Here is a 25,030-nt window from a genome sequence, read left to right as displayed (position 1 = left end):
GCACCCCTCTCAGAGGGTGTTGAACCTCCCGGTGGGGTGTTGAACCCCCTTTTTGGGTGTTGAACCTCCCTCATGGGGTGTAGAACACCCCCAGGGGGTGTTGGACCTCCCGGTGAGGTGTTGAACCCCCTTCTCAGGGTGTAGAACACCCCCGGGGGGGTGTCGAACGCCCCCTCACGGGGTGTGTCACCCCCTTTTTGGGGCGTAAAGCCCCCCCTTGGTTGGTCAGCGGGTGCCGAAGCCCCGTTTTGGGGGGGGGCGGCCGAGCCCCAGCTGCCGCTGTTCCCGACGCGGCGCCTGACCCCTCCCCGCAACCCCCGGCGCAGCTACACGGACATGGAGAGCGAGGACTACCACTTCTACCAGGGCCTGGTCTACCTGTTGGAGAACGACGTCTCCACCCTGGGCTACGACCTCACCTTCAGCACCGAGGTGCGCGTCACCCCCCCCCCAAAGCAAGGTGTCGGGGGTGCGCCCCCCGCCCCAAATCGCCCACCCCGGGGTTGAGCCAGCGCCGCTGCTGCTGGGGAAGGGTCCCGCGTGCTCTGGGGGCGCCCTCTGGGTTTGGGGGTGTCCCCTGTGCCCCGGGGGTGTCCCAAGTCCTGGGGGTGCCCTCCTGGTTTGGGGGTGTCCCCTGTGCCCCGGGGGTGTCCCCAAGTCCTGGGGGTGCCCTCCTGGTTTGGGGGGTGTCCCCTGTGTCCCGGGGGTGTCCCCTGTGTCCCCGGGGGTGCCCTCCTGGTTTGGGGGTGTCCCCTGTGCCCCGGGGGTGTCCCCAAGTCCCGGGGGTGCCCTCCTGGTTTGGGGGTGTCCCCTATGCCCCGGGGGTGTCACCAAGTCCCGGGGGGTGCCCTCCTGGTTTGGGGGTGTCCCCTGTGCCCTGGGGGTGTCCCCAAGTCCGGGGGTGCCCTCCTGGTTTGGGGGTGTCCCCTGTGCCCCGGGGGTGTCCCCAAGTCCTGGGGGTGCCCTCCTGGTTTGGGGGTGTCCCCTGTGCCCGGGGGTGTCCCCCAAGTCCTGGGGGTGCCCTCCTGGTTTGGGGGGTGTCCCCTGTGTCCCGCGGGGGTGCCCTCCTGGTTTGGGGGTGTCCCTATGCCCCGGGGGTGTCCCCAAGTCCCGGGGGCGCTCTCCTGGTTTGGGGGTGTCCCCAAGTCCCGGGGTGCCCTCCTGGTTTGGGGGTGTCCCCTGTGCCCTGGGGGTGTCCCCAAGTCCTGGGGGTGCCCTCCTGGTTTGGGGGTGTCCCCTGTGTCCCGGGGGTGCCCTCCTGGTTTGGGGGTGTCCCCTATGCCCCGGGGGTGTCCCCAAGTCCCGGGGGCGCTCTCCTGGTTTGGGGGTGTCCCCAAGTCCCCGGGGGTGCCCTCCTGGTTTGGGGGTGTCCCCCTGTGCCCTGGGGGCACCCTCCTGGTTTGGGGGTGTCTCCTCTTCCCCGGGGGTGTCCCCAAGTCCCAGGGGCGCCCTCCTGGTTTGGGGGTGTCCCCTGTGCCCCGGGGGTGTCCCCAAGTCCCAGGGGTGTCCCCAAGTCCCCGGGGGTGCCCTCCTGGTTTGGGGGTGTCCCCCGCCCCCGGTCCCCGGTGACCCCCCCCGGCCGCCCCCAGGTGCAGGAGTTCGGGGTGTGCGAGTGCGGGACCTGAAGCCCAACGGGGCCAACGTGCTGGTGACGGAGGAGAACAAGAAGGAGTACGTCCACCTCGTCTGCCAGATGCGCATGACCGGTGAGCCCCGGCGGGTTTCGGGGTGCCGGGGGGGGGGCGGGGGGTCCCTAACAGCCGCCTGACCCCCGAAACCCCGCAGGAGCCATCCGGAAGCAGCTAGCCGCTTTTTTGGAGGGTTTCTACGAGATCATCCCCAAACGTCTCATCTCCATCTTTACGGAGCAAGAGTTGGAGCTTCTCATCTCGGGGCTGCCCACCATCGACATCGACGACCTCAAGGCCAACACCGAGTACCACAAATACCAGGGCAACTCCATCCAGGTGGGGTTCGTCCCCCCAAAAGACGTAAAAAAGGAAAAAACAATAACCCCGACCGGCTCCTTTTGGGGGCGTTGAGGGGGGCTGATGGTTGCGTCTTACCCCCAGATCCAGTGGTTCTGGCGAGCGCTGAGGTCCTTCGACCAGGCGGATCGAGCCAAGTTCCTGCAGTTCGTGACGGGGACGTCCAAGGTGCCGCTGCAGGGTTTCGCCGCCCTGGAAGGGATGAACGGCATCCCAGAAATTCCAGATCCACCGCGACGACCGCTTCCACGACCGCCTGCCCTCCGCCCACACCTGGTACGGGCGCGGGGGGCACGGGGAGGGGGCGCTGGCGGGACGGGGACACAGGGGCGGGGCGCTGGGGGGACATGGGGACGTGGGGACGTGGCGCCGGAGGGACGGGGACACAGGGGCAGGGCGCTGGGGGGACATGGGGACGTGGGGAGGGGGCGCTGGCGGGACAGGGAGACAGGGGCGGGGCGCTGGGGGGACATGGGGGACGTGGGGAGGGGGCACTGGGGGGACAGGGACAGGGGGACGGGGCACTGGGGGGACATGGGGACGTGGGGAGGGGGGCGCCAGGGGGACAGGGACACAGGGACGGGGCGCTGGGGGACATGGGACGTGGGGAGGGGGCACTGGGGGGACATGGGGACGTGGGGAGGGGGCGCTGGCGGGACGGGGACACAGGGGCGGGGCGCTGGGGGGACATGGGGACGTGGGGAGGGGGCACTGGGGGGACGGGGACACAGGGGCGGGGCGCTGGGGGGACATGGGGACGTGGGGAGGGGGCGCTGGGGGGACGGGGACACAGGGGGACGGGGGTGCTGGGGGGACATGAGGACGTGGGGAGGGGCACTGGGGGGACAGGGACAGGGGGACGGGGCACTGGGGGGACATGGGGACGTGGGGAGGGGGCACTGGGGGGACAGGGACATGGGGACGGGGCGCTGGGGGACATGGGGACGTGGGAGGGGGGCACTGGGGGGACACGGGGATGGGGGGGCACCAGGTGGGAGGGGGACATGGGGACGGGGAGGGGGCACTTGGGGGGGACGTGGGACACAATGCCAGGTCATTGAGGGGACAGGGGGGACAGGAGGGGGCACTGGGGGGGACACGCCGGGGACAGCGCAGACCACGGCACTGCCGGTGCCCCCCGGGCGCCATCCGGGGCCAACCCTCAGCACAGCACCCCATGGTGCTGGGGGGGGGGGGTGTGGGTGTGGGGTGTGACGGTGACACCCCCGTGTGACCACCGTGTCCCCCCCCCACCCCCAGCTTCAACCAGCTGGACCTGCCGGCCTACGAGAGCTACGAGAAGCTGCGGCACATGCTGCTCTTGCCATCCAGGAGTGCTCCGAGGGCTTCGGGCTGGCGTAGCCGGGGGGGGCCCCCCGCCCCCCCCCAGACCCCCACCCCCGCGGGGGGGCGGGGCCGCGGCAGAGATGGCAAAGGATCTCTATAAATATATATATATATATTTTTTTGGTTTCGTGGCTTTTTGTTTTTCTGGGTTCTTTTTTTCCCCCCCCACCCCCCCCCCCCCTCCCTCTCAAGTCCAAATTTGGGTTTATTTTTGCTCTGTTGGGGGGGGGGGGGGGGGGGAAGATCCCCCCCCTCCCCCCACCCCGTGTTGGGGTTTTGGGGGGGACGGGGATGGTGGGCAGGGGGGGAGAAGGGTCCCCCTAAATTATATATAAGAGGTTTGGTCCCCTCCCCCATCCCGAAATTGAGAGAAAAAGTTAAAAAAAGGAATAAAGTGCACTCTTGGTAAGGGCAGTCCCGGTCGTTCTTGGGGGGGCTGGGGGGGCATGTGGGTGACGGCGGCCGCCGGGGGGGGGGGGGGGGGCCATCTTGAGTGTGGCAAGTAAACTGGGCCGCTACACGCGCGCTCTGTCCGCCATGTTGAGTGTGGCGGGGGCGCGGCGGCCACCTTGAATGCGGCCTTAAGTACCGCCTCCCCGGCCTGCGTCCGCCATCTTTTGAGCGCGTCATAAAGGGCCACTGCCCCTAAAGTGCTCCCGCCATTTTGGGTGTGGCAGGTGCACTACCATAGGGCCGGCTCGTCCGCCATCTTGGGTGGGCGGCGGCCATTTTGTGTGCGGCGCGGGTGGGATCCCACTGAAGTGCGGCGGCCATCTTGGGTGCGGCAGCGGCCGGAAAGAGGCGGTGCTTAACCAGGAAGAAGCGGAAGTGACGCTGCAGCGAGGCGGACGGGCACGTTACCGGCGTGAGCGCTTTACCGGGGGCGCAGCCATGACCCGCTCCCGTGAGTCCCGGGGGGGCTGAGGGGATTGGGGGGGGGGGGGGCCCGGTTTTGGGGTCCCCCTCTTTCACTGTACCCCCCTCCGCAGGGCGACAAGTGGAGGCCGCCCGGAGGAAGCGGGTCCAGGTGAGGGGCGGGGTGTTACCGGCCCCCCCCAAAACCGTCGGGGGAGGGGGGGGGATGGGTACCGGCCCGGTTTGGGGGTGCAGCCCCCCCCCCAGTACCGAGTGTGCGACACCCCTCCCCCCGTAGGGAAAACGGGTGAAGGCGGCGGGGAAGAAGGACCCGGGGGTACCACAGCTGGGCCGCTTCGCTGCACACGTCCAACAGCAGAACGAAAACAAGCAGAAAAGGGTAAAAATAACGCAAAACGGAGAAGGGAGGGGTTTGGGGTTCACACCCCCACACACACGCCGGGTTCTGAACCCCCAAAACGCGTCCCCGCAGGCAGCGGAGGCGCGACGGCGGCGGGACGAAGCCCGGGAGACGGAGGTGAGCCGGCGGCGGAGCCTGGCCGGGCTGCGGCACGACGCCCTGCGGAGACAGCGGGAGTTCGAGCGCAAGGTGGGCTATCGGAGTAACCCCCTGTTTTGGGGTAACCCCCACCCCCACCCCCGCCCCACCATGGTTTTGGGGCTCCCCAGCCGGTAACAACGGGGTGCGGCGCAGGAGGAGGCGGCGGCGCGGCCGGAGGAGCAAGAGGAGGCTTCGCTGCGGCAGTACGGGCGGGAGCTGCGCAAGGTCAGCGCGGGACGCTGCGGGGGCCGGGGGGCGTTTGGGGGAGGGGGTCGCGCCACGCCCTGAACCCCACCCTCTTGGGTTTTTTTTGGCAGGTGCTGGAAGCGTCCGACGTGGTTTTGGAGGTGTTGGATGCCCGCGACCCCCAGGGGTGCCGCAGCCCGCAGCTGGAGGCCGCCGTCCGGCGGGCCGGGCACCGCCAGCGCCTGGTCCTCGTCCTCAATAAGATCGGTGGGGAGGGGGTTTGGGGGAGGGGGTTGGGGGGGGTCCCCGTTTTCCGCAGGGGATGGGGAGACACCCCGTTTTTGTCTCTCGCCCGACACGCGACAGACCTGGTGCCTCGGGACGTGGTGGCGGCGTGGCTGAAGCACCTGCGAGCCGAGTTCCCCACGGTGGCGTTCAAGGCGTGCACGCAGCAGCAGAGCCGCAACCTGGTGGGGGTCCCTGGAAAACAACGGGGAGGGGGTGGGTTTCTTTGGGGGGTCACAGGGTTTGTGGGGACAGCGGGGAGCCCCCGCTCAGCCCGTTGAACACACACCCCACCCCGCAGAAGCAGAGCCGGCTGCCGGCAGCGACGGCCCCGGAGGAGGTGCTCGCCGGCGGGGCTTGCGTAGGCGCCGACTGTTTGCTCCGCGTCCTGGCAAACTACAGTCGTTCCGGGGAGGTGAAAACGACCATCACTGTGGGTGTTGTGGGTGAGTGGGGGAGGGGGTGTGTAAGGGGGGCGGGCAGGTTTTGGGGACCCCCACGCTGATCGCTGCCCCCTCCCCTCCCCTCAGGGTACCCCAACGTGGGCAAGAGCAGCCTCATCAACAGCCTGAAACGGAGCCGGGCCTGTGGGGTGGGGGCGGTGCCCGGCATCACCAGGTGAGCCCCGCCCTGGGGAGGGGCCAGTTAGCCCCGCCCTGTGTGGGAGGAGCTTGAGGCCACGCCCCTTTGACCCCACCCTTCCCAGGTGCTTGCAGACTGTGCAGCTGGACCGGCACATCCAGCTGTTGGACTGTCCCGGCGTCGTCATGGAGACAGGGGCCCCCCCCGCCACCGCCCCCCTGAGGGGAGCCCTGGCCCCCCAGCGCCTGCGGGACCCCCTGAGCCCCGCCGCCGCCATCCTGCGCCGCTGCCCCCCTGAACAGGTGGGTGGGGACCCCCCCCTTGGGGGCTCAGGCCTGTCGCCACGCCAACTAGGGGTGTATGGGGACACCCCTGGGGACCTAGGCCTGTTGCCGTGGCGATTAGGGGTGTCTGGGGGTACTTAGCCCTGTTACCATGGCAACTAAGGGTGTTGGGGGGCTCAGGCCTGTCACCGTGGTGACTAGGGGTGTTCGGGACCCTCCTTAGGGCCTTAGGCCTGTTGCCATGGTGACTAGGGGTGTTGCAGAACCCCCTCTTGGGGGGGCTCAGCCCTGTTGCTATGGGGACTGAGGGTATGTCGGTTTTTTTGGGGGGTACCCCCCCGCCTTTGGCATTTCTACCCCACTTTTTCCCCAAAGCGGGGAGCCAAAGGGGAGGGTGGAGTCCGTGCGGTGACAACAGCCTGTGAGGAGGGTGACAAGACCCCGCGCGCACCCCACAACCCTGTGTGTGCCCCCCCCCCCCCCAGCTGAGCGAGCTTTATGGGGTGCCCCCCTGCAGCGACCCCCAGCAATTCCTGTCCCACCTGGCCCGGCGACAGGGTCGGCTCCGTCCCGGGGGGCTGCCGGACCCCCGCGCCGCCGCCGTGGCCCTGCTCTGCGACTGGACCAGGTGGGTGAGGGAGGGGCAGCTACATTTTTTGGGGGGGTCCCCCAATTCCCTGACCCACTTTTCCAGGAACTGGAGGGGGTCTCCCCGCTCCCTGACCTCTTTTTCAGGGCTTGCGGGGGGTCTCCCCACACCCTGCCCCGCTTCTGGGTGGGGTGTCTCCCCACACCTTGGCCCGTTTTTGGGGGGTCGGGTCTCCCCCCACCCTGGCCCACCTTTCGCCCCACAGCGGGAAGATCTCCTACTACACCCACCCCCCCAAAACGCAGGGGGTGCAGCTGGAGGCCCAGATCCTGACGGCGCTGGGGCCGGCGCTCGACCTGGAGGCGCTGGAGAGGGGTGACGCCGAGGCGCTGGCGGGTGAGTAGTGGTGAACATCCCCCCCAACTTTCCACCCTGGGGTGACCCCCCCAAAAGCTCACCTGGCCTCCCCGCAGCTGTCCCAGCGACGGTGACAGGCATCGGGTTGTCCCCGTGTGTCCCCGAGGCAGAGGAAGAGGAGGAGAAATCAGGCGAGGAGGAAGAAACAGCCATGGAGGATGACGCCGGTGACCTGGAGGTGCAGAAGGAACTGGGGGTTCACCGAGGGTCTTTTCTGGGGAGGGGGGGAGGTGATGTGTTTATCTTTGATCCCCCCACCCCAGGTCGGCGCGGTGACAGTCGAGCTGAAGCCCCGGGTGAAGACAGGGGGTGTCGGGGAGGGGTCTGCGCCCCGTGCCCCCCGTTTGGAGGAGGTGGCCACCCTCCATCCCCTGCTACAGGGCCAGGGGCTACGGGCTGCCAGCAAACGGAGGAAAAAGCTGCAAAAAAGAGCGGGTGAGCAAAGGCACCCCTTTTTCCCCGCACCCCAAACCCCCCTAGATCCCCCCAAATCCTCCTTATCCCCGCCCCAGACTGAGACTGTCCCCCCTTTTCCCCCCAGAGAAAATCGCCACAAAGCTTTCGGAGACGCTGGAGGCGGCCATGCAGCTCTGAGAACGAGGTGTTTGCAACAGAGGTTTATTTTGTTTATTAAGTGAAAAAATGGTTTTAAAAAAAGCTGCTTTTGTAAATAAAATCATGGGCAGAACAGCAGTGTGAATTGGGGGGTTGGAGTCCTGGGGGTCTCTTGCCCAGGAGGTTGGATTGTGAAGGCTTGGGTGGGGTGGGGGGGGGAGAGGGCCCCCCAAATCCACATGGGGGTTTGGGTGTGAGGGGCACTCACCCTATCTTATCAGCTGGGGGGATAGACTGGGGATGTGAGACCCCCCCCAATTTAGGGGGGACCCTGTTTTTCCAGCTAACTCAGCAGAGGCAATAGTCAGTAAACCCCAAAATTTTGTTCAAGGGGGGCTCAACTGGGCTGGGGCAGTCAGAGAGGGGGGCACCCCCATTATTTAGGGTACCCCAATTTGACCTCCTAGCATTCCCCATCCGCTATAGGGCAGCTTATGTTCACCTTGACAGGAAATTACCCCCCCCAGCCCTGCCAAACACCCCAAAAGCCACCCTGGACCCCCACTATCATGCCCCAATGTCTCCCTGCTCCCCCAAAACCCCTTGTACCACCCCCAAAGGGAACAGGGTCACCCACTGCATCCCCCCCCAAGTTGCCTGCCTTACCCCTTATGGCATCTGCAGCTGTGCAGGTGGGTGATGAAGGCTTTGCTGGGGTTGTGGGGTGCAGGGTGTCCCCCACCATGGGCCAGGGCCAGGCTGAGGGGATGGCTGCAGGCAGCGACCTCCCCTCAGCCTTGGCCGCCATTTTGTTGCTTCTTTCTCCCTGAGGGAAGGGCTCTAGAGGCCCCTTATTAGGGGCAAGGGCAGCACAGGTGCTTTAAATACCTTTATTTGGGCAAGGGGGAGAGGTAAAATCTATAATTTTGGGTTGTTTGGGGGTGTTTTTATCTTGTTTTTAAGGGTTGAAGCGAAGCTGCGCCGCGTTGGCCGCCATTTTGAGGCCCTGAGAGGAAAGTGAGGCGGGTGGCACGCGCAGCGCTTTTCCCGCTCTTTTTGTTTTTGCCACCTGAAGGGAGCTGCGGGGCGCGAGGCGAGCCTCGCGGCCGCCGACACGTGCAAGGGTGGGAGGAGCGAGGGAGGCCGCTCGGCCAATCGCGGCGCGACGAAGGGGCGGTGGGTGGGATGGGGGAGGTGTTAGGGCCAATAGGGGGTGGAGCGGCTTGGTGTGGGCGGGGCCGCCGCGGGCGCATGCGCAGAGGCAGGGAGAGGGGGGCGCAGGCGCGGCGTGAGGTGTTGCGGGTAATGGCGGCGGTGCCCGGTGGATTAACAGCTCGGGGGGGGGGGGGTTCGTGACCCGGTTTAAGGAGGGAAGGCGGGGAGGGGATGCTGGGGACGGCGATGGCTTCGTGATGGTTGTAGCTTGCCTGCTGCTTCTTTTATTCTCAGAACTGCTGTGAGAAATGTCTCAGAGGAAGCGTGTCAAAGGGCCAGGGTTATCTCAGGTAAGGGGCTTCCCCCCCTCATCTTCCCCTACTCTCTACCCTGGGTGTGGGGTCCTCCTCAGCAATATCTCCCTGGTTTCTCCCCACAGGGGGACGATGGGGATGAGGATTTCAACGTGAGCCAGACACCGACGCACAGCCAGGTGCAGAGGAATCTAGAGAGACGCTCTCAGGACCAAGTAAATCAGAAGGTGGGGTTGAGACCACCCCTTCTTCTCCCTCTCCCGGAGCGATGTGTTTTACCCCTTCTATTATTACCTATCTCTCCACCTTCCCCTCTGTTTCCCCCCACAGGTGAGCGAGCTAGTTCAGTTCTTGCTTGTGAAAGACCAGAAGAAGATCCCCATTAAGAGGGCAGGTGAGTTTAAGGGAGCCCCCTCCCAAAGCTATGGCACCCCCAAACCCTTACTGCTTCTGGGGAGCACGGGTATCCGGGCTCCTTCAGCGATTCCCTCCCCTTTCCCTGCAGATATCCTGAAAAAAGTCATCCGGGAATATAAAGATGTTTACTCAGAGATCATCAACCAGGCGGGCAGGACCCTGCAGCAGGTTTGGGGAGGGGGGGCGTTGTTGGGTGGGGGCTGTTTGTAGCGGGGAGACCCTCTGCTAGATTAACCCTTCGCCTTTGGCAGGTATTTGGGCTGCAGCTGGTGGAGATCGACACCAAATATCACATCTACATCCTCATCAGCAACCTGCCCCGTGCCGAGGGGGAGAACCTGCGCCAGTGAGGGGCTGGGAGACCCCCTGGGTGATTCTGCGGAGGGGGGCAGACCCCGTTGGAGTGTCCCCCCTCCCCACTCAGGTGGGTGACACCCCTCTCCATCTGCCACAGGGACAACCAGACGGCCAAACTGGGGCTCCTCATCGTCATCCTTAGCTTCATCTTCATGAAGGGCAACTCGGCCAAGGACGGTGAGCCCCCCAAAACCCCCCGCCCCATACCCCAAGTCCCCTTCGCGCCCCCTTCACGTTGACACCCCCTTTTCCAGGCGCCGTGTGGGAATTCCTCCGCCGGCTCCGACTGCAGCCAGGGTAGGATTTTGGTGGGGGGGGGAACAGGCGTAACGGGGGGTACGGGGCTCGTTGCTGCCGCACCTCATTAACCCCACTGCCCTCAGGGAGCGACACGAAGTCTTTGGGGACGTCAAGAAGCTGGTGACGGAGGAGTTTGTGCGGCAGAAGTGAGTCTGAGGGGAGGTTGTTTGGGGGTTCCCCCTGCTTTTTCTCGGACTTTGGGGGCGTCCCCGTCCCCCCCCGCCTTTCCTCGGTGTGCACAGAGCAGCCGCGGCGCCAGCCTTGGCCGGGCTGTTTATACCGCACCGTAAAGAAAAACCCTCTCTGCAGCCCCTCCCCGTTGCCCGGCGACTTGAGGGGTCCGTCGCGGGGCCGGGGAGCGCTGGACACCCACCTTTGGGGTCCCCCAAAATGTGCTGGGGGGGCAGGGTTCACCCCACACACCCCGTTTTGTGCAGATACTTGGAGATCACCCCCATCCCCTTGACGGAGCCCCCCGAATTCAAGTACCAGTGGGGGCCACGGGCAGTCAAGGAAACCTCCAAGAGGGACGTGCTGCGCTTCGTGGCAAAAGTAAGGCCGTTCTGGGGGGGTAGCCTTGGGTTTTGGGGGGTCCCGGGGGGCAATTTGACCCACTCCCCCCCTTTTTCCGCACCACCCCCCCCCCACCCCCCAGATCCAAGGGAAGGACCCCACGTTCTGGATGAGCCAGTACAAGGAAGCCGAAGCCTCCACCCCCCCAAAATAAAGGCATCTTTTTTGGGGTGCAGCCCCATAATCTGCAATCTCAATGCTTCGTTAAGGCAAGGTTTAATTTGGGGGACCCCCACCCCAACCCGGGGAGCCCCCCACCCCAACCCAGGGACCCCTCAATAGTGCTCGGGGACGGTGAGCAGAGCTTCGGCTGGAGGGCGGCTGATGTCGACGTTCTGCGGGGTGAGGACAGTGTTTTTTGGGGGGTTCCCCAAAATTTAACACCCCCATAATCTCAGGGAGGGGTTTAATGAGGTCTACACCCTCTTTTTTGGGGGTGTTTTGGGGGGGTCCCCTCGTTACCTGAGGTCGCTCGCGGTGGGTGTTCACCGCCTCCACGTTGAGGAAGATGGATTCCACCTCGCACCCTGGTGGAGGAACAGCTACGGCTTGGCGGGGGGGGCTTTCCCCCATTTTGGGGGGCATTACCCCCATTTTGGGGGGAATTATCCCCATTTTGGGGGTACGCACGGCAGAGGGGCGGTCCCTTTTTTGGGGGGAGGGGGGTGCCGCCCCACTCACCGTAGGCCATGGGGGTCAGCTTGAGGACGGTGTGGAGGGGACACTTGAGGTAGGGTAGCTCATCTTGAGGGGGAGGGGAGGAAAGATTGAGGGGGGGGGACACACACGTCGGGTTTGGGGGTGTCCCCAAAACCTCCCTAATTGTCCCCAAAACCCTCACCCGCACTCTTATCCAGGAAATAAGCCAGCAGGCAGCGCATGACGGCTTGGTGGCAGATGACCAACACGTTCTCCTGCCGCTCCAGCTCCATGATGACGGGCTCCAGCCGCTGTACCAGGTCCTCGTAGGACTGGGGAGGGGGTCACAGACACCCCGGGGTGAGGGGGGGGGGTCCCCCAAAACCCTGCGTGCCCCCCTTTTTTTCGGGGGGGGGGGGGGGTGTTTTACCTCGCCTTTCGGGTAGCGGTAGCGATATTTATCCTGATCCCGTAAGGCGAATTCGTGGGGGTAGCGCTCCTGGATCTCCTCGTAGGTCATCTCCTCGCAGACGCCCTGCGGGGTGTTGGTGGGGTGAGGGGGATTTTTAGGGATGGGGGGGGAATGGATTTTTGGGGTGTTATCCCAAAAAAAAAAAAAAAAAAAAGCGGGGAGGGGGTGCCTCACGGCGTCGATCTCGTTGAGGGCTTTCCACTGCTCGTAGGGCACCCCCAGGGCTTCGGCCGTCTCGATGGTGCGTTTCATGTGGCTGGTCCAGACCTTCAGCTCCCGGATGCTCTGGCTGTGGATGAACTGGGCCAGGGCCTGGGCGTACTGGGGGAGGGGTGGGGCTAGCGGCGGACACGCCCAGAGGGTGTGGCCTCCCCGACCACACCCCTTACACAGCCTCTTACCTCTGCCCCTTATACACCCTCTTAGCTCTGCTCTGTGGGGGTGTGGCCTTCCCTGGCCATGCCCCTTCATGTCCCCACCCACACGGGGGTGTGGCTTCCTTTGACCACACCCCTTCCCTATGGCTCCACCCCCTCCCACAAGCAATGGTTCTGCCTGGGGTTGTGGTCTGCTCCTTAGCACCGCCCCTTCACCCATGTACCCCCCTATTGTGCCACATGGGGGGAGAGGCCTCCTCCATTGGCCCTGCCCCTTTGTGGCCCAGCCCATACTGTCATCTGGGGGTGTGGCCTGCTCCTTAGCCCCGCCCATTGTGCCACCTACAGGTGTGGCCTCAATCCCACCCCTTCATCTGTGGCTCCGCCCATGGTGCTACCTAGGGGCGTGGCCTCCTCCCTTAACCCCACCCCCATAGTGTCTCCCTGAGGTTTCCCATGTGGGTGTGGCCTCCCTTGGCCCCACCTCTACTTAGGCTAATTGGTAGGTGTGGTCTCCCCCTTAGCCCCACTCCCGACTTTAGCCCCTCCCTGTCTGGAGTTATAATGGTGGGTGTGGTCCCCCCTTAGCCACGCCCCTACCTGTAGTGATGGTGGGTGTGGCCTTCCCCCTTAGCCACGCCCCTACTGGGGGTGCTGCTTGTAGGTGTGGCTTCCCCATTAGCTCCACCCCCTGCCCATAGCCCCACCCCTACCAGGGGTGACAGTAGTAGGTGTGGCCTGTTAGCCCCACCCCCTGCCTGTAGCCCCACCCCACCAGGAGTGCCGGTGGTAGCTGTGGCCTCCCCCTTAGCCCCTCCCCAGCTATGCTGGTGGGTGTGTCCTGTCTGTCGCCCTGCCCCCTGCCCATAGCCCCGCCCCCCCAGCCCTCCACTGAGCCCCAGCCCTCCACTGAGCCCAAGCCCCACTCCCTCCCCGCATCCCTTCCCCACTTGTGCCCCCCTCCCCGCAGCCCCCCCTCAGGGGTGCAGGGCCCCCCCCCACCCCCCCACCTTCTTCCCGCCCGGGGAGAGCCCCGAGTCGCCCCCGATGCGTCCCCGCAGGTTGAGCTGGCTCTCGCCGTGGCGGCTGAGGTAGATGGCGCGGGGAGTGACGTGGATGTTCATCAGGTAGTAGATGGTGCGGCTCTGGACGTGGCCCTGCACCCGGTTGACCAGGTACCGCAGCCCCACGTCGAATATCTTGATGTAGGACAACCCGCTTGCGCCGTGGCAGGGAGGTGTGGGGCGGCGGGATGGACACCCCACGTCAGCCTTGGGGGGGTCCCCGAGGCCGGGAGGGGTTTGGGGGGGACGGACACACGGGGTGTGGTGTCACCTGTCCAGCCGCTCGTCCAGGGGCTCGTAGGTGGCTCTGTAGCAGTCGATGCGCTTGAGGAAGTCGGCCACCACCTCCTCCTGGGCGCAGCCTTTGTAGTCGGGGCTGCTCAGCTTCACTTGCTGCCGTCAGAGGGGTGGGGGCGCATGTGTTTTTTGGGGGGGACACACACAGGGTCCCCCCCCGGTGTCCCCCCGTCCCCAGGTTGTCACCTTGATGTTCTCCTCGATGATGGCAGGGTCATTGCAAATGGATTCAATGAAGAGAACCTTGGGGGGGGTGGGGGAAAGGGGTCACCCGTGTCCCCCACTAATGCCATGAGCACCCCCAAAGCGGTGCCACCGACCCCCCCCAATGCCGTGAGCACCCCCAAAGCGGTGCCACCGACCCCCCCCAATGCCGTGAGCACCCCCAAAGCGGTGCCACCGACCCCCCCCAATGCCGTGAGCACCCCCAAAGCGGTGCCACCGACCCCCCCCAATGCCATGAGCACCCCCAAAGCGGTGCCACCGACCCCCCCCAATGCCGTGAGCACCCCCAAAGCGGTGCCACCGACCCCCCCAATACCATGAGCACCCCTAAAGCAGTGCCACCAACCCCCCCAATGCCATGAGCACCCCCAAAGCAGTGCCACTGCCCCCCCCCCAATACCATGAGCACCCCCAAAGCGGTGCCACCGACCCCCCCAATGCCATGAGCACCCCCAAAGCGGTGCCACCGACCCCCCCAATGCCGTGAGCACCCCCAAAGCGGTGCCACTGCCCCCCCCCCAATGCCATGAGCACCCCCCAAAGCGGTGCCACCGACCCCCCCCAATGCCATGAGGACCCCCAAAGCGGTGCCACCGACCCCCCCACTAATGCCGTGAGCACCCCCAAAGCGGTGCCACCGACCCCCCCAATGCCGTGAGCACCCCCAAAGCGGTGCCACTGCCCCCCCCCCAATGCCGTGAGCACCCCCAAAGCGGTGCCACTGCCCCCCCCCCCAATGCCGTGAGCACCCCCAAAGCGGTGCCACCGACCCCCCCCAATGCCATGAGCACCCCCAAAGCGGTGCCACCGACCCCCCCAATGCCGTGAGCACCCCCAAAGTGGTGCCACTGCCCCCCCCCAATGCCGTGAGCACCCCCAAAGCGGTGCCACCGCCCCCCCCCAATACCATGAGCACCCCCAAAGCGGTGCCACCGACCCCCCCAATGCCGTGAGCACCCCCAAAGCGGTGCCACTGCCCCCCCCCAATGCCGTGAGCACCCCCAAAGCGGTGCCACTGCCCCCCCCCCCAATACCGTGAGCACCCCCAAAGCGGTGCCACCGACCCCCCTCAATGCCATGAGCACCCCCAAAGCGGTGCCACCGACCCCCCCAATGCCGTGAGCACCCCCAAAGCGGTGCCACCGACCCCCCCCAATGCCATGAGCACCCCCAAAGCGGTGCCACCGACCCCTCCCAATGCCATGAGCACCCCCAAAGCGGTGCCTCCATCCTCACTGCTACACTCTGGACGCCCCCAAGCAGCACTGCCAGCCCCCCCAATTCCACAAACCCCCCAAAATATTTTGTGTCCCCCCCCATAACCCACCCCCCACCCCCTCAAAAAAACCTTGTAGCCGTTTTCCTTCGCGAATTGCAGGAGCAGGGCCCGGCGTTCCCGCGTCGTGTTGGTGGCATCGAACACCTGAGGGGTTGGGGGGGATGGTTTGGACCCCCACCCCCCCGCCCCAAATAAGAAAACAAGGGGGGGGAGTAGTTTTCCCCTTGTGGGGGGGGTAGTTTGGGTAAAGGGGGGGGTTCTCCTACCGCCACCTGCCCCTCCCCGGAGCTCAGGTATGTGCGGACGTCCCTAAGGGCGGCCAGCGCGCACTGCCTGGGGAGGGAATTTGGGGAGAGGGCTAGCAGCTGTGCCCTCCCCCCCCCCCAAAAAAAAGAAATACACCCTAAAAAAGCCCCCAGACCCACCCGCCCCCTCCCCTAACCTTCGGATTCGCATGGCTTCCTCGTTATCGTGGCGGAAAAACTCGTAGTTCTTGTAGCTCTGCACGGCTTCACGCCGGTACTGCCCCACGTTAAAGACTATGGGGTTGGGGGTGGGTGGGTTAGGGGGTACCCCCGAACCTTCCCCCTCCCCCAAACACACACACACACACACTCCCCCCCAAATAAAATACTCACCCCGCGTCGGGGTGCCGATCCAGTTAAGGTAACGAGTGAGCTTACGGGAGATGTAGGTCTTGCCGCGGGCCGGTAACCCCACCAGGATCACCATGGTGGGGCAGTTGGTAAACTGGGGTACCGAGGCTGGTGGTGGGGGGGGGCTACATCAGTGTTTAGCCCACCGCCCCCCAAATTGCTTCTTGCATCCCCAATCCCCTCCTGTGCCCCAATTTGGGGTAGAGAAGCCTACCGGGGATGGGGGGTGGGGGGGCAAATCCCCCCCCAACGCACCCAGAGGGTGCGTTGAGGGGGGATTTGCCCCCCCACCCCCCCACAATAAAGCCCCCCCCCACTTACATCCCCGTCGAAATCCATGGGTGCGAAGGGGGACCCACACTTTTTGCAGGGGGGTCTGCGTCAGCTCCCCCGCCGCCGCCGCCATGCCTCTTGCCCTTTATCCCACCCCCCCACCCGGTCAATGTCCCCACGGCCACCCTCTCTGCGGGTGTGTGTCCCCCCCCCTTCGCCGATTTAACCCCACCCCACCCCCTCCTTTATTTTCTGGGTTGTACCTGGGATTTTGGGTGATTTCTCCTCCATTTTGGGGGTGGGGGGGGGTGCAGGCGGGTGCTGCGGGTGCCCCCCGGGAAGGTCAGAGGTAACGTTATACCCCTGGCTGGGCGCCGGGTTGGGAGGGAGGGTGGGACTGGGGTGGGGGGGGGGGCTGTGTGCAGTGGGGGCCCCCATGGGGTCCTGAGCCCGGCCCCTTGGGGGGCCCGATCCTGTCACCCTGGGGGTCTCAGGCCTGTCCCCTTGGGGGGCCCGATCCTGTTCCCGTCTGTCACCCTGGGGGTCTCAGTCCCGTCCAATTGGGGGGGTCCGATCCGGTCCCCCTTGGGGGGTCCGATTCCATCCCCCTGGGGGTCCCCTGGCGGGTCCTGATCCCAGCCCCCTGGGGGTCCCGGCTCCATCCACCAGGCGGGATCCTTGTCCCACCCCCTTGGGGGTCTCGATCCTGCATCACCCCCTCCCTGAGGGTCCCCATCCTGTCCCCCTCCCCCCCGAGGGTCCCGATCCTGTTCATTCCCCCAAAGGGTCCTGATCCTGTGTCACCACCCCACCCCCCAGCGTCCCGATCCTGTCTCCCTCCCCCCCTCGAGGGACTCGATCCTGTGTCAGCCCCCCGAGGGTCCCCATCCTGTGTTGCCCCCCCTGAGGGTCCCGATCCTGTGTCAGCCCACCGAGGGTCCCCATCCTGTCCCTCTCCCCCCCCCCGAGGGACCCGATCCTGTGTCAGCCCCCCGAGGGTCCCCATCCTGTCCCCCTCCCCCCCCCGAGGGACCCGATCCTGTGTCAGCCCCCCGAGGGTCCCCATCCTGTCCCCCTCCCCCCCCCCGAGGGTCCCGATCCTGTGTCAGCCCCCCGAGGGTCCCCATCCTGTCCCCCTCCCCCCCCGCGAGGGACCCGATCCTGTGTCAGCCCCCCGAGGGTCCCCATCCTGTCCCCCTCCCCCCCCCCCGAGGGACCCGATCCTGTGTCAGCCCCCCGAGGGTCCCCATCCTGTCCCCCTCCCCCCCCCGAGGGACCCGATCCTGTGTCAGCCCCCCGAGGGTCCCCATCCTGTCCCCCTCCCCCCCCCCGAGGGACCCGATCCTGTGTCAGCCCCCCGAGGGTCCCCATCCTGTCCCCCTCCCCCCCCCGAGGGTCCCGATCCTGTGTCAGCCCCCCGAGGGTCCCCATCCTGTCCCCCTTCCCCCCCGCGAGGGACCCGATCCTGTGTCAGCCCCCCGAGGGTCCCCATCCTGTCCCCCTCCCCCCCCCCGAGGGACCCGATCCTGTGTCAGCCCCCCGAGGGTCCCCATCCTGTCCCCCTCCCCCCGCCCGAGGGACCCGATCCTGTGTCAGCCCACCGAGGGTCCCCATCCTGTCCCCCTCCCCCCCCCGCGAGGGACCCGATCCTGTGTCAGCCCCCCGAGGGTCCCCATCCTGTCCCCCTCCCCCCCCCTGAGGGTCCCGATCCTGTGTCAGCCCCCCGAGGGTCCCCATCCTGTGTTGCCCCCCCTGAGGGTCCCGATCCTGTGTCAGCCCACCGAGGGTCCCCATCCTGTCCCTCTCCCCCCCCCCGAGGGACCCGATCCTGTGTCAGCCCCCCGAGGGTCCCCATCCTGTCCCCCTCCCCCCCCCGAGGGACCCGATCCTGTGTCAGCCCCCCGAGGGTCCCCATCCTGTCCCCCTCCCCACCCCCGAGGGACCCGATCCTGTGTCAGCTCCCCGAGGGTCCCGATCCCGTCTGTCCCCACCGAGGGTCCCCATCCTGTCCCCCTCCCCCCCCCCGAGGGACCCGATCCTGTGTCAGCCCCCCGAGGGTCCCCATCCTGTCCCCCTCCCCCCCCCCGAGGGTCCCGATCCTGTGTCAGCCCACCGAGGGTCCCCATCCTGTCCCCCTCCCCCCCTCGAGGGACTCGATCCTGTGTCAGCCCCCCGAGGGTCCCCATCCTGTGTTGCCCCCCCTGAGGGTCCCGATCCTGTGCCCCCCCTCGAGGGACTCGATCCTGTGTCAGCCCCCCGAGGGTCCCCATCCTGTGTTGCCCCCCCTGAGGGTCCCGATCCTGTGTCAGCCCCCCGAGGGTCCCCATCCTGTCCCCCTCCCCCCCCCCGAGGGACCCGATCCTGTGTCAGCCCACCGAGGGTCCCCATCCTGTCCCCCTCCCCCCCCCCGAGGGACCCGATCCTGTGTCAGCCCACCGAGGGTCCCCATCCTGTCCCCCTCCCCCCCCCCGAGGGACCCGATCCTGTGTCAGCCCCCCGAGGGTCCCCATCCTGTCCCCCTCCCCCCCCTGAGGGTCCCGATCCTGTGTCAGCCCACCGAGGGTCCCCATCCTGTCCCCCTCCCCCCCCCCGAGGGACCCGATCCTGTGTCAGCCCCCCGAGGGTCCCCATCCTGTCCCCCTCCCCCCCCCCGAGGGACCCGATCCTGTGTCACCCCCCCCCGGGGTCCCGGATCCCCTCCCCCTCCGTGGGCCTCCGCCCCCCCGTGTCTCCCCTTCCCGTGTCCTTCCCGCCCCCTCCCCGGGCTCCGCCCTTCCCCCTCCCCCCGGCACCGCCCCCCGCTCTCATTGGCCGGGCGGGGGCAGGACGATGGCGGCCATCCGCAGCGTGAAGGTACCGGGAGCCACGGGGGGACCCCCGGGATACCCCCGGGACACCCGCAGGGATCCTCGGGGACCCTCGGGGAACACCAGGGACCACCCATGGGGACCCTCGGGGACCACCGGGATACCGCCGGGACCCCTGGGACCCACCGGGTCACCCGCAGGGACCTCGGGACACCCTCGGGGAACACCAGGGACCCCCCAGGACACCCTAGGGGACGCCCGGGACACTCTCGGGGACCCCAGGGGAACACCAGAGACCCCCCCCAGGACACCCGCAGGGACCCACCGGGTCACCCGCAGGGACCTCGGGGACCCTTGGGAACCACCGGGATACCCCAGGGACCATCGGGACCCGCTGGGACACCCCTGGGGACCACCAGAGACTCCCGGGGACCACCAGGAAAGGGGGTGTGGGGGTGACAAACCGGTCCCCTCCTCACTGCTGACACACACTCCTTCCCAACCCCAGGGACTGGTGGCACTGGTGACAGGCGGCGCGTCGGGACTGGGCCGAGCCACGGCGGAGCGGTTGGTGGACCGGGGGGCTCGGGTGGTCCTCCTCGACCTCCCCACGTCACCGGGAGCCCAGCTGGCCAAGGAGCTGGGGGATCGCTGCGCCTTCGCCCCCGCCAACGTGAGCGCCCACGGGTTTGGAGGGGCAGCCGTTCGGGGGTTACGGGGTGGTGACGCCGCCGGTTCCCCTCTACCCAACCGGTGACACCCGTTTTGGTGTTGGGGTTCCCCAAGGTGACGTCGGCCGAGGAAGTGGGGGCCGCCCTGACCTTGGCCCAGAAGGAGTTCGGGCGCCTGGACCTGGCGGTGAATTGCGCCGGCGTCGGCATCGCCGTCAAGACCTACAACAGCAAAAAGGACAAGGTGCACGAGCTGGAGGACTTCCAGAGGGTCGTCAACGTGAGTGCGGCGGTTCTGGGGTGTCCCGGGACAGCGGGGAGGGGGCTGTGGGGTGTCCCGGGTCGATGGGGTGGGTGTGGGTGGGGTGTACCCGACCAACAGGGGGATTGTGGGGTGTTCAAGGTCAATGGGGGTGGTTGTGGGGTTGTCACGGGTCAACAGGGGGGTTGTGGCCATGGGGTGTACCTGGCCAACAGGGGCATTGTGGGGTGTTCCAGGTCAATGAGAGGGTTGTGGGGTGTCCTGGGTCAATGGGGTGGGTGTGGGTGGGGTGTACCCAGCCAACAGGGGGGTTGTGGGGTGTCCCAAGTCTATGCGGTGGTTGTGGGTGGGGTGTTTCTGGCCAACAGGGTGTTTGTGGGGCATTCCAGGTCGATGGGGTGGTTGCGGGGTGTCCTGGGCCAACAGGATGTTTGTGGGGTGTTCTGGGTCGATAGAGTGGTTGCGGGTGGGGTGTACCTGGCCAACGCGGGGGGTTGTGGGATGTACCTGGCCAATGGGGCGGTTGTGGGGTGTCCTGGGCCAACAGGATGTTTGTGGGGTGTTCCAGGTCGATAAGAGTGGTTGTGGGTAGGGTGTACCTGGCCAACACGGGGGGTTGTGGGGTGTTCCAGGTCAGTGGGGTGGTTGTGGGGTGCCCCTGCTCAATGGGGTGGTTGTGGGGTGTCCCAGGTCAATGGGGTGGTTATGGGGTGCCCCTGCTCAACGGGGTGGTTGTGGGTGGGGTGTCCCCAGTCACAGGGTGGTTTTGGGGTGTTCCCAGCCAACGGTTGACCTCGGGTGCCGAGGGCTGTCCCAGTCACAGCACGGGGGGAGCCCAGAGGGCGTCAGCAAGCTTTTGGGGTGTCCCTGGCCCCACCCCAACCTCCCTCCCCCAGGTGAACCTGGTGGGAACCTTCAACGTGATCCGCCTGTGCGCCCGACTGATGAGCCAGAACAAACCCGACGCCGACGGCCACCGAGGTCTGGTGGTCAACACCGCCAGCGTGGCCGCCTTCGAGGGGCAGGTGAGGGGGGGCGAAAACACCGCGAACGGTTTTGGAGAGGGGTCGTGTGTTGTGAGGGTGCGGGGAAACACCCTAAGTTATTCACCCGCGCCGGCTGTAGGTGGGTCAGGCGGCGTATTCAGCTTCCAAGGGCGGGATCGTGGGCATGACGCTCCCCATCGCCCGCGACCTCGCGCCGTTGGGGATCCGGGTGGTCACCATCGCCCCGGGTAAGGACGCCGAGGGTTTGGAAATCGGGGGAGGGGGGGATGGGAGGGGCCGTACCCCGATGTCACCCCTTTGTTGGTTGTTTTTTTTTTTTTTGGGGGGGGGTGTGTGTGTGTGTTTTGTTCCTACAGGGTTGTTCTCCACCCCGTTATTAGCCGGTTTGCCCGAACGGGTTCGGAATTTTTTGGGACAACAAGTGCCTTTTCCTTCGCGTTTGGGGCACCCCGAAGAATACGCCCACCTCGTCCAGGCTTTGGCCGAGAACCCGATGATCAACGGGGAGGTGGTCAGGTTGGACGGGGGTCTCCGCATGCAGCCCTGACTTTTTTTGGGGGGGACACCCCCCGTACCCCCAATTTTGGGGTGTTTTGGGGGTGGGGGGGGCACCACCCAGCCTGGAGATGAGTTGGGGCGCTCCACGCAATGCTGTGGCTGGATGCTCTAGGATGGGAATGAGAATCCCCAAAATGAGTGGGGACCCCCCCCACGAATGGGGACCCCCCCCTTAGGAGTGGAGACCCCCCCCCCCCAAAATGGGGACACCCCTGAGAGTTGGGGGACACCACCACCCCCCACGCCCGCCCTTCCCTGGACCAGGGGCGCCGCCGGGAGGTGGGACACCCCCATACCCGGCCGTGGGGACCCCCTCCCCCGCCCCGGGAGTCGGGACCCCCCTCCAGGGCGTGGGGACCCTGCCCCGGCACCCCCCGCCAAAATAAAGCGTGTTCAGCCATGCTGCCTCCGTCCTGTGCGCTGCCCCGCCTCTCCCACCTCCCCATTGGCTTACGCTGCTGTCAGTGCGCTGCGCCGGTAGGTGTGATTGGGTGGAGAAAAGGGGTGTGGCAGCACGTAAACCCCGCCCCTCCGGGGCGCTGCTGTATGTGATTGGTTGGCGGCAGCTGAGCCGCGGGTTCGCTGGGGCACGTGTCGCTCGCGATGGACTCGGCTCTGATTGGCTGGGGGAAAGGGGTAGGGGTAGCGCGGGCCGAGTCCACCTTCCCGCACTCCAGCTACTGATTGACTATGGCGCCTGTCAGTACGTCGCGAGGCGGGATGAGCGGGTGGGCGGGCTAACCACTGATTGGCCGGTGCTGATCCTTCCGCCGGAAGCGGCGGGGGAGGGGAGAGGGACGGCGGAGCCGGCGGGGAGGCCGCAGCCATGAACATCCGGAATGCGCGGGTGGGCGACCCCGGAGGGGGCTGAGCCGGAGTCCCGGGGGGGGAGCCGGTGTCACGGCGCGGGGTCCGGGTACCGGTGGGGCGTCAGCCGGGCCTCGGGGAGGGGGGAACCGGCGTCCCATGGCGGGTCTGAGGGAGATACGGGGCCCGGCGGGGGCGGGGGGCTCTGAGGAGGGTACCGGCATCTGAGGCGGGATCCTGGGCCCTGGGCGGCTTGTGAGGGGGGATGCTAGTCTCTGAGGGGAGATAAGGGGCCCTGGGGGGGCTCTGAGATGAGATATGGGGCTCTGAGGAGGGTACCGGCGTCTGAGGGGGGGATACCAGAGTCTGAGGGGAGATATGGGGCCCGGGGGGCGGCGGTCTGATGGGTCTACCGGGATCTAAGGGGATACCGGGCCCTGGGGGGGTCAAAGGGTGTTAGCAGGCCCTGAGGGGGCTCTGAGAGGAGAGATGGGGCCTCGGGGAGTGGGGGTCTGAGGGGGGCTACAGGGCCCTGGGGGGGACTCTGAGGGGGATACCACGATGTAAGGGGGCCTACTGGACCCTGGGGTGGGGGGATGCCCCATCCCCGAGGACCCCGCAGCACTCGGGCAGCGGCCAGGCCCGTTTCGGGGTGTTGCCCCACACCCACCCCGGGGTGTCTGTCCCGTCACCACCGCCCTGACGCTCCCCGCCGACAGCCCGAGGACCTGATGAACATGCAACACTGCAACCTGCTCTGCCTGCCCGAGAACTACCAGATGAAGTATTACTTCTACCACGGCCTCTCCTGGCCCCAGGTACGTCCCCCTGGGTGCCTGGGTCCCCCCAGGATGCTCAGATCCCCCCCGATCACCCCAGTTTCCCTCCCCGCAGCTTTCCTACATCGCCGAAGATGAGAATGGGAAAATCGTGGGTTACGTCCTGGCTAAGATGTGAGTGTGGTTTAGGGGGGCCTTCCCCCCCTTCTAAACAATTTCCCTTTGATTTTTTGGGGGGGGTCTTAGCGGCAGAAGGGGGTACTGACAGGATTTGGGGGTGTCTCCCCCCCCCTAACCTCTCACCTCTGTTCTCCTGCAGGGAGGAAGACCCCGATGACGTCCCTCATGGGCACATCACGTCCCTAGTAGGCAGCGGGTGCTTGGGGAGGGGGTTCTTGGAGAGGATTAGAGGGTTTGGGGGGGGCACATGAGGGGTTTTGGGGTGCTCCTTGAAGGTCTTTGAGGGGTTCGGGGGCCTTTAGAGGGGGGTCAGAGGGTTTGGGGGCCATTTGAGGGGTGAATCTGAGCATCTGGGGTGCTCTTTGAGAGTTTCGCGGGGCACTTGAGGGATTTTGGGGTGCTCCTTGTGGGTCTTTGGGGGTGCCTTGAGGGGTCTGGGGGGCACTTGGCATGAGTCTGAACATTTGAGGGGGCTCTTTGAGGGGTTTTGGGGTCACCTGAGGGAGTTTGGGGGGCTCCTTCAGGGTCTGTGAGGGCTCTTTGAGGGCTTGGGGGGGGCTCTTGGCATAGGTCTGAGCAACTGGGGGGCTTTGAGGACACTTGGGGGTCTTTGGGGGTTTCTTTGAGCAGCTCTAAGCATTTGGGATGTTATTTGAGGGTCTTTGGGGACTCCTTGAGGAGTTTGGGGGTCTCTTGGAATGAGTCTGAGCATTTGGGGGGGGCACTTTGAGGGGTTTTGGGGTGCTCCTTCAGGGATTTGGGGGACTCTTAGAGTGGGCTTGAGCATTCGGGGTGCTCCTTGGGGGTCTTTGGGGGCACCTTGACGGGTTTGGGGGGGCTCTTGGAGTGAGTCTGAGCATTTGTGGCACTTCTGGGGGGCCCTTGAGGGATTTTTGGGGTGCTCCTTGAGAGGTTGGGGGGGCTCTTAGAGTAGAGCTGAGCATTTGGGGCGCTCCTTGAAGGTCTTTGAGGGCTGTTTTGGGGGCTCTTTGAGGGTCTTTGGGGAGGAATTCGGGGTGTTGGAGGATCGTGAAGATCTGGGGAGTTCGGGGGGTGCCCCGGGTGGGTTTTGGGGTCCCCCAAATCAGCTGTACCCCCCCAAAAAAAAGGCGGTGAAGCGATCCCACCGGCGCCTGGGGCTGGCGCAGAAGCTGATGGACCAGGCGTCCCGCGCCATGATCGAGAACTTCAACGCCAAGTACGTCTCCCTCCACGTCCGCAAGAGGTGAGGAACCCCCAAAAGTCTGTTTTGGGGACACCCCCCCCCCAAATCACAAACCAAGCAGGAACCCCCCAAAAAAATAACAGCACCTCCCCCCCACCCCTTATTTTTTTCACTGGCAGCAACCGGGCAGCTCTGCACCTCTACTCCAACACCCTCAACTTCCAGTGAGTTTGGGGGGTTTTGGGGGGGCTGTGGAGGAGCAGGGGGGATTTGGGGGGCCTGGGTGGGGGTTTAGGGGGGTTTTGGGAGAGCTAATAGCTAAATGGAGAAATAAAATGGAGGGGGGGCACCCCAAAACCACCCCCAGTCCCCTCAAAATCACCCTCTATGTCACATAGGGGTTTTGGGGGGGGCTGTGGAGGAGGAGGGGGATTTGGGGGGGCTTCATGGGGGGGATTTTGGGGGCCTGGTGGGGGGTTTAGGGGTGCCTTATGAGAGTTAATAACTAAATGCAGAGACAACATGGAGGGGGGGCACCCCAAAACCACCCCCCAACCCCCCCAAAAGCATGCCCTATGTCACATAGGGGTTTGGAGGGGGCTGTGGAGGAGGAGGGGGATTTGGGGGGGCCTCATGGGGGGCTTTAGAGGTACCTTATGAGAGTTAATAACTAAATAGAGACAAAAAGGAGGGTATGGTAGGGGGGCACACCAAAACCACCCCCCCAACCCCCCCAAAAACACCCC

General features: G+C 65.9%; 6 protein-coding genes across 11 annotated transcripts; 5 read left to right on the top strand and 1 right to left on the bottom strand.

The window, feature by feature from the left end:
• Positions 1–144: 144 nt before the first annotated feature.
• On the top strand, positions 145–3,466 carry LOC142051319 (E3 ubiquitin-protein ligase HUWE1-like; the record flags this gene model as incomplete). The annotated part of the gene is given in 8 exon segments (XM_075080457.1): positions 145–432; positions 1,590–1,611; positions 1,614–1,706; positions 1,786–1,967; positions 2,073–2,201; positions 2,203–2,264; positions 3,249–3,304; positions 3,307–3,466. Coding segments are annotated over 8 exon segments (876 nt in total), but the record flags the coding sequence as incomplete, so codon positions are not given.
• Positions 3,467–4,152: 686 nt separating this feature from the next.
• Positions 4,153–7,783, top strand: GNL3L (G protein nucleolar 3 like). The gene is made up of 15 exons (XM_075080458.1): positions 4,153–4,239; positions 4,325–4,362; positions 4,489–4,590; positions 4,684–4,800; positions 4,906–4,977; positions 5,070–5,205; positions 5,305–5,408; positions 5,525–5,669; positions 5,754–5,841; positions 5,930–6,107; positions 6,575–6,717; positions 6,944–7,074; positions 7,152–7,273; positions 7,359–7,530; positions 7,637–7,783. The coding sequence occupies exons 1-15, from the start codon at positions 4,227–4,229 to the stop codon at positions 7,687–7,689; spliced, it is 1,614 nt and encodes a 537-aa protein (XP_074936559.1). The 5' UTR covers positions 4,153–4,226; the 3' UTR covers positions 7,690–7,783.
• An 830-nt stretch (positions 7,784–8,613) lies between these two features.
• On the top strand, positions 8,614–10,950 carry LOC142051323 (non-structural maintenance of chromosomes element 3 homolog). 3 transcript variants are annotated; one of them, XM_075080466.1, is made up of 11 exons: positions 8,614–8,667; positions 9,100–9,155; positions 9,245–9,346; positions 9,450–9,513; positions 9,625–9,704; positions 9,788–9,882; positions 9,991–10,070; positions 10,148–10,190; positions 10,277–10,339; positions 10,631–10,745; positions 10,849–10,950. In XM_075080466.1, the coding sequence occupies exons 2-11, from the start codon at positions 9,114–9,116 to the stop codon at positions 10,918–10,920; spliced, it is 756 nt and encodes a 251-aa protein (XP_074936567.1). In that variant the 5' UTR covers positions 8,614–8,667; positions 9,100–9,113; the 3' UTR covers positions 10,921–10,950. The 3 variants fall into 3 exon arrangements, with proteins under 3 accessions (XP_074936567.1, XP_074936566.1, XP_074936564.1); XM_075080465.1 differs by lacking the exon at positions 8,614–8,667 and adding an exon at positions 8,885–8,952; XM_075080463.1 differs by lacking the exon at positions 8,614–8,667 and having other exon boundaries at positions 9,017–9,155.
• A 16-nt stretch (positions 10,951–10,966) lies between these two features.
• Positions 10,967–16,414, bottom strand: PFKFB1 (6-phosphofructo-2-kinase/fructose-2,6-biphosphatase 1). Of its 4 annotated transcripts, none has more exons than XM_075080459.1 (14): positions 16,312–16,414; positions 15,758–15,883; positions 15,562–15,658; positions 15,386–15,452; positions 15,189–15,263; positions 13,802–13,858; positions 13,590–13,711; positions 13,265–13,472; positions 12,052–12,198; positions 11,836–11,940; positions 11,608–11,737; positions 11,448–11,510; positions 11,229–11,293; positions 10,967–11,101 (listed from the first exon to the last, which is right to left on the bottom strand). In XM_075080459.1, exons 1-14 carry the CDS (start codon positions 16,337–16,339, stop codon positions 11,042–11,044), a joined length of 1,350 nt encoding a protein of 449 aa, XP_074936560.1. In that variant the 5' UTR covers positions 16,340–16,414; the 3' UTR covers positions 10,967–11,041. The 4 variants fall into 4 exon arrangements, with proteins under 4 accessions (XP_074936560.1, XP_074936562.1, XP_074936563.1 ...); XM_075080461.1 differs by having other exon boundaries at positions 13,265–13,340; XM_075080462.1 differs by lacking the exon at positions 16,312–16,414 and adding an exon at positions 16,135–16,214.
• A 2,380-nt stretch (positions 16,415–18,794) lies between these two features.
• HSD17B10 (hydroxysteroid 17-beta dehydrogenase 10) lies at positions 18,795–21,753 on the top strand. The gene is made up of 6 exons (XM_075080467.1): positions 18,795–18,901; positions 19,364–19,528; positions 19,642–19,806; positions 20,685–20,813; positions 20,914–21,022; positions 21,152–21,753. The coding sequence occupies exons 1-6, from the start codon at positions 18,878–18,880 to the stop codon at positions 21,340–21,342; spliced, it is 783 nt and encodes a 260-aa protein (XP_074936568.1). The 5' UTR covers positions 18,795–18,877; the 3' UTR covers positions 21,343–21,753.
• A 336-nt stretch (positions 21,754–22,089) lies between these two features.
• Positions 22,090–24,520, top strand: LOC142051325 (N-alpha-acetyltransferase 10). Its single transcript, XM_075080468.1, has 6 exons — positions 22,090–22,200; positions 22,880–22,978; positions 23,055–23,113; positions 23,259–23,304; positions 24,229–24,344; positions 24,464–24,520. Exons 1-6 carry the CDS (start codon positions 22,180–22,182, stop codon positions 24,510–24,512), a joined length of 390 nt encoding a protein of 129 aa, XP_074936569.1. The 5' UTR covers positions 22,090–22,179; the 3' UTR covers positions 24,513–24,520.
• The last annotated feature ends 510 nt before the right edge of the window (positions 24,521–25,030 follow it).

The sequence above is a fragment of the Phalacrocorax aristotelis genome, unplaced genomic scaffold, assembly GCF_949628215.1.
Source record: "Phalacrocorax aristotelis unplaced genomic scaffold, bGulAri2.1 scaffold_349, whole genome shotgun sequence".
Taxonomy (NCBI): Eukaryota; Metazoa; Chordata; class Aves; order Suliformes; family Phalacrocoracidae; genus Phalacrocorax; species Phalacrocorax aristotelis.
This window is presented reverse-complemented; position numbering and strand designations above follow the sequence as displayed.

Excerpts from the sequence above, each read along its gene's own strand:
- PFKFB1 (XM_075080460.1), bottom strand. The coding sequence starts at position 16,181 with ATGGCGGCGGCGGCGGGGGAGCTGACGCAGACCCCCCTGCAAAAAGTG. Across the intron at positions 15,659-15,757 it reads GATCGGCACCCCGACGCGGG|TCTTTAACGTGGGGCAGTAC; the intron begins GTGAGTATTTTA and ends CCAACCCCATAG. Across the intron at positions 11,738-11,835 it reads ACCGCTACCCGAAAGGCGAG|TCCTACGAGGACCTGGTACA; the intron begins GTAAAACACCCC and ends CCCCCTCCCCAG.
- LOC142051323 (XM_075080466.1), top strand. The coding sequence starts at position 9,114 with ATGTCTCAGAGGAAGCGTGTCAAAGGGCCAGGGTTATCTCAG. Across the intron at positions 9,156-9,244 it reads AAGGGCCAGGGTTATCTCAG|GGGGACGATGGGGATGAGGA; the intron begins GTAAGGGGCTTC and ends TTCTCCCCACAG. Across the intron at positions 9,883-9,990 it reads GAGGGGGAGAACCTGCGCCA|GGACAACCAGACGGCCAAAC; the intron begins GTGAGGGGCTGG and ends CATCTGCCACAG.
- HSD17B10 (XM_075080467.1), top strand. The coding sequence starts at position 18,878 with ATGGCGGCCATCCGCAGCGTGAAG. Across the intron at positions 19,807-20,684 it reads ACTTCCAGAGGGTCGTCAAC|GTGAACCTGGTGGGAACCTT; the intron begins GTGAGTGCGGCG and ends TCCCTCCCCCAG. Across the intron at positions 20,814-20,913 it reads TGGCCGCCTTCGAGGGGCAG|GTGGGTCAGGCGGCGTATTC; the intron begins GTGAGGGGGGGC and ends CGCCGGCTGTAG.
- GNL3L (XM_075080458.1), top strand. Across the intron at positions 4,363-4,488 it reads CCCGGAGGAAGCGGGTCCAG|GGAAAACGGGTGAAGGCGGC; the intron begins GTGAGGGGCGGG and ends CTCCCCCCGTAG. Across the intron at positions 5,842-5,929 it reads GCGGTGCCCGGCATCACCAG|GTGCTTGCAGACTGTGCAGC; the intron begins GTGAGCCCCGCC and ends CACCCTTCCCAG.
- LOC142051325 (XM_075080468.1), top strand. The coding sequence starts at position 22,180 with ATGAACATCCGGAATGCGCGG. Across the intron at positions 22,201-22,879 it reads TGAACATCCGGAATGCGCGG|CCCGAGGACCTGATGAACAT; the intron begins GTGGGCGACCCC and ends CCCCGCCGACAG. Across the intron at positions 24,345-24,463 it reads TCCCTCCACGTCCGCAAGAG|CAACCGGGCAGCTCTGCACC; the intron begins GTGAGGAACCCC and ends TTTCACTGGCAG.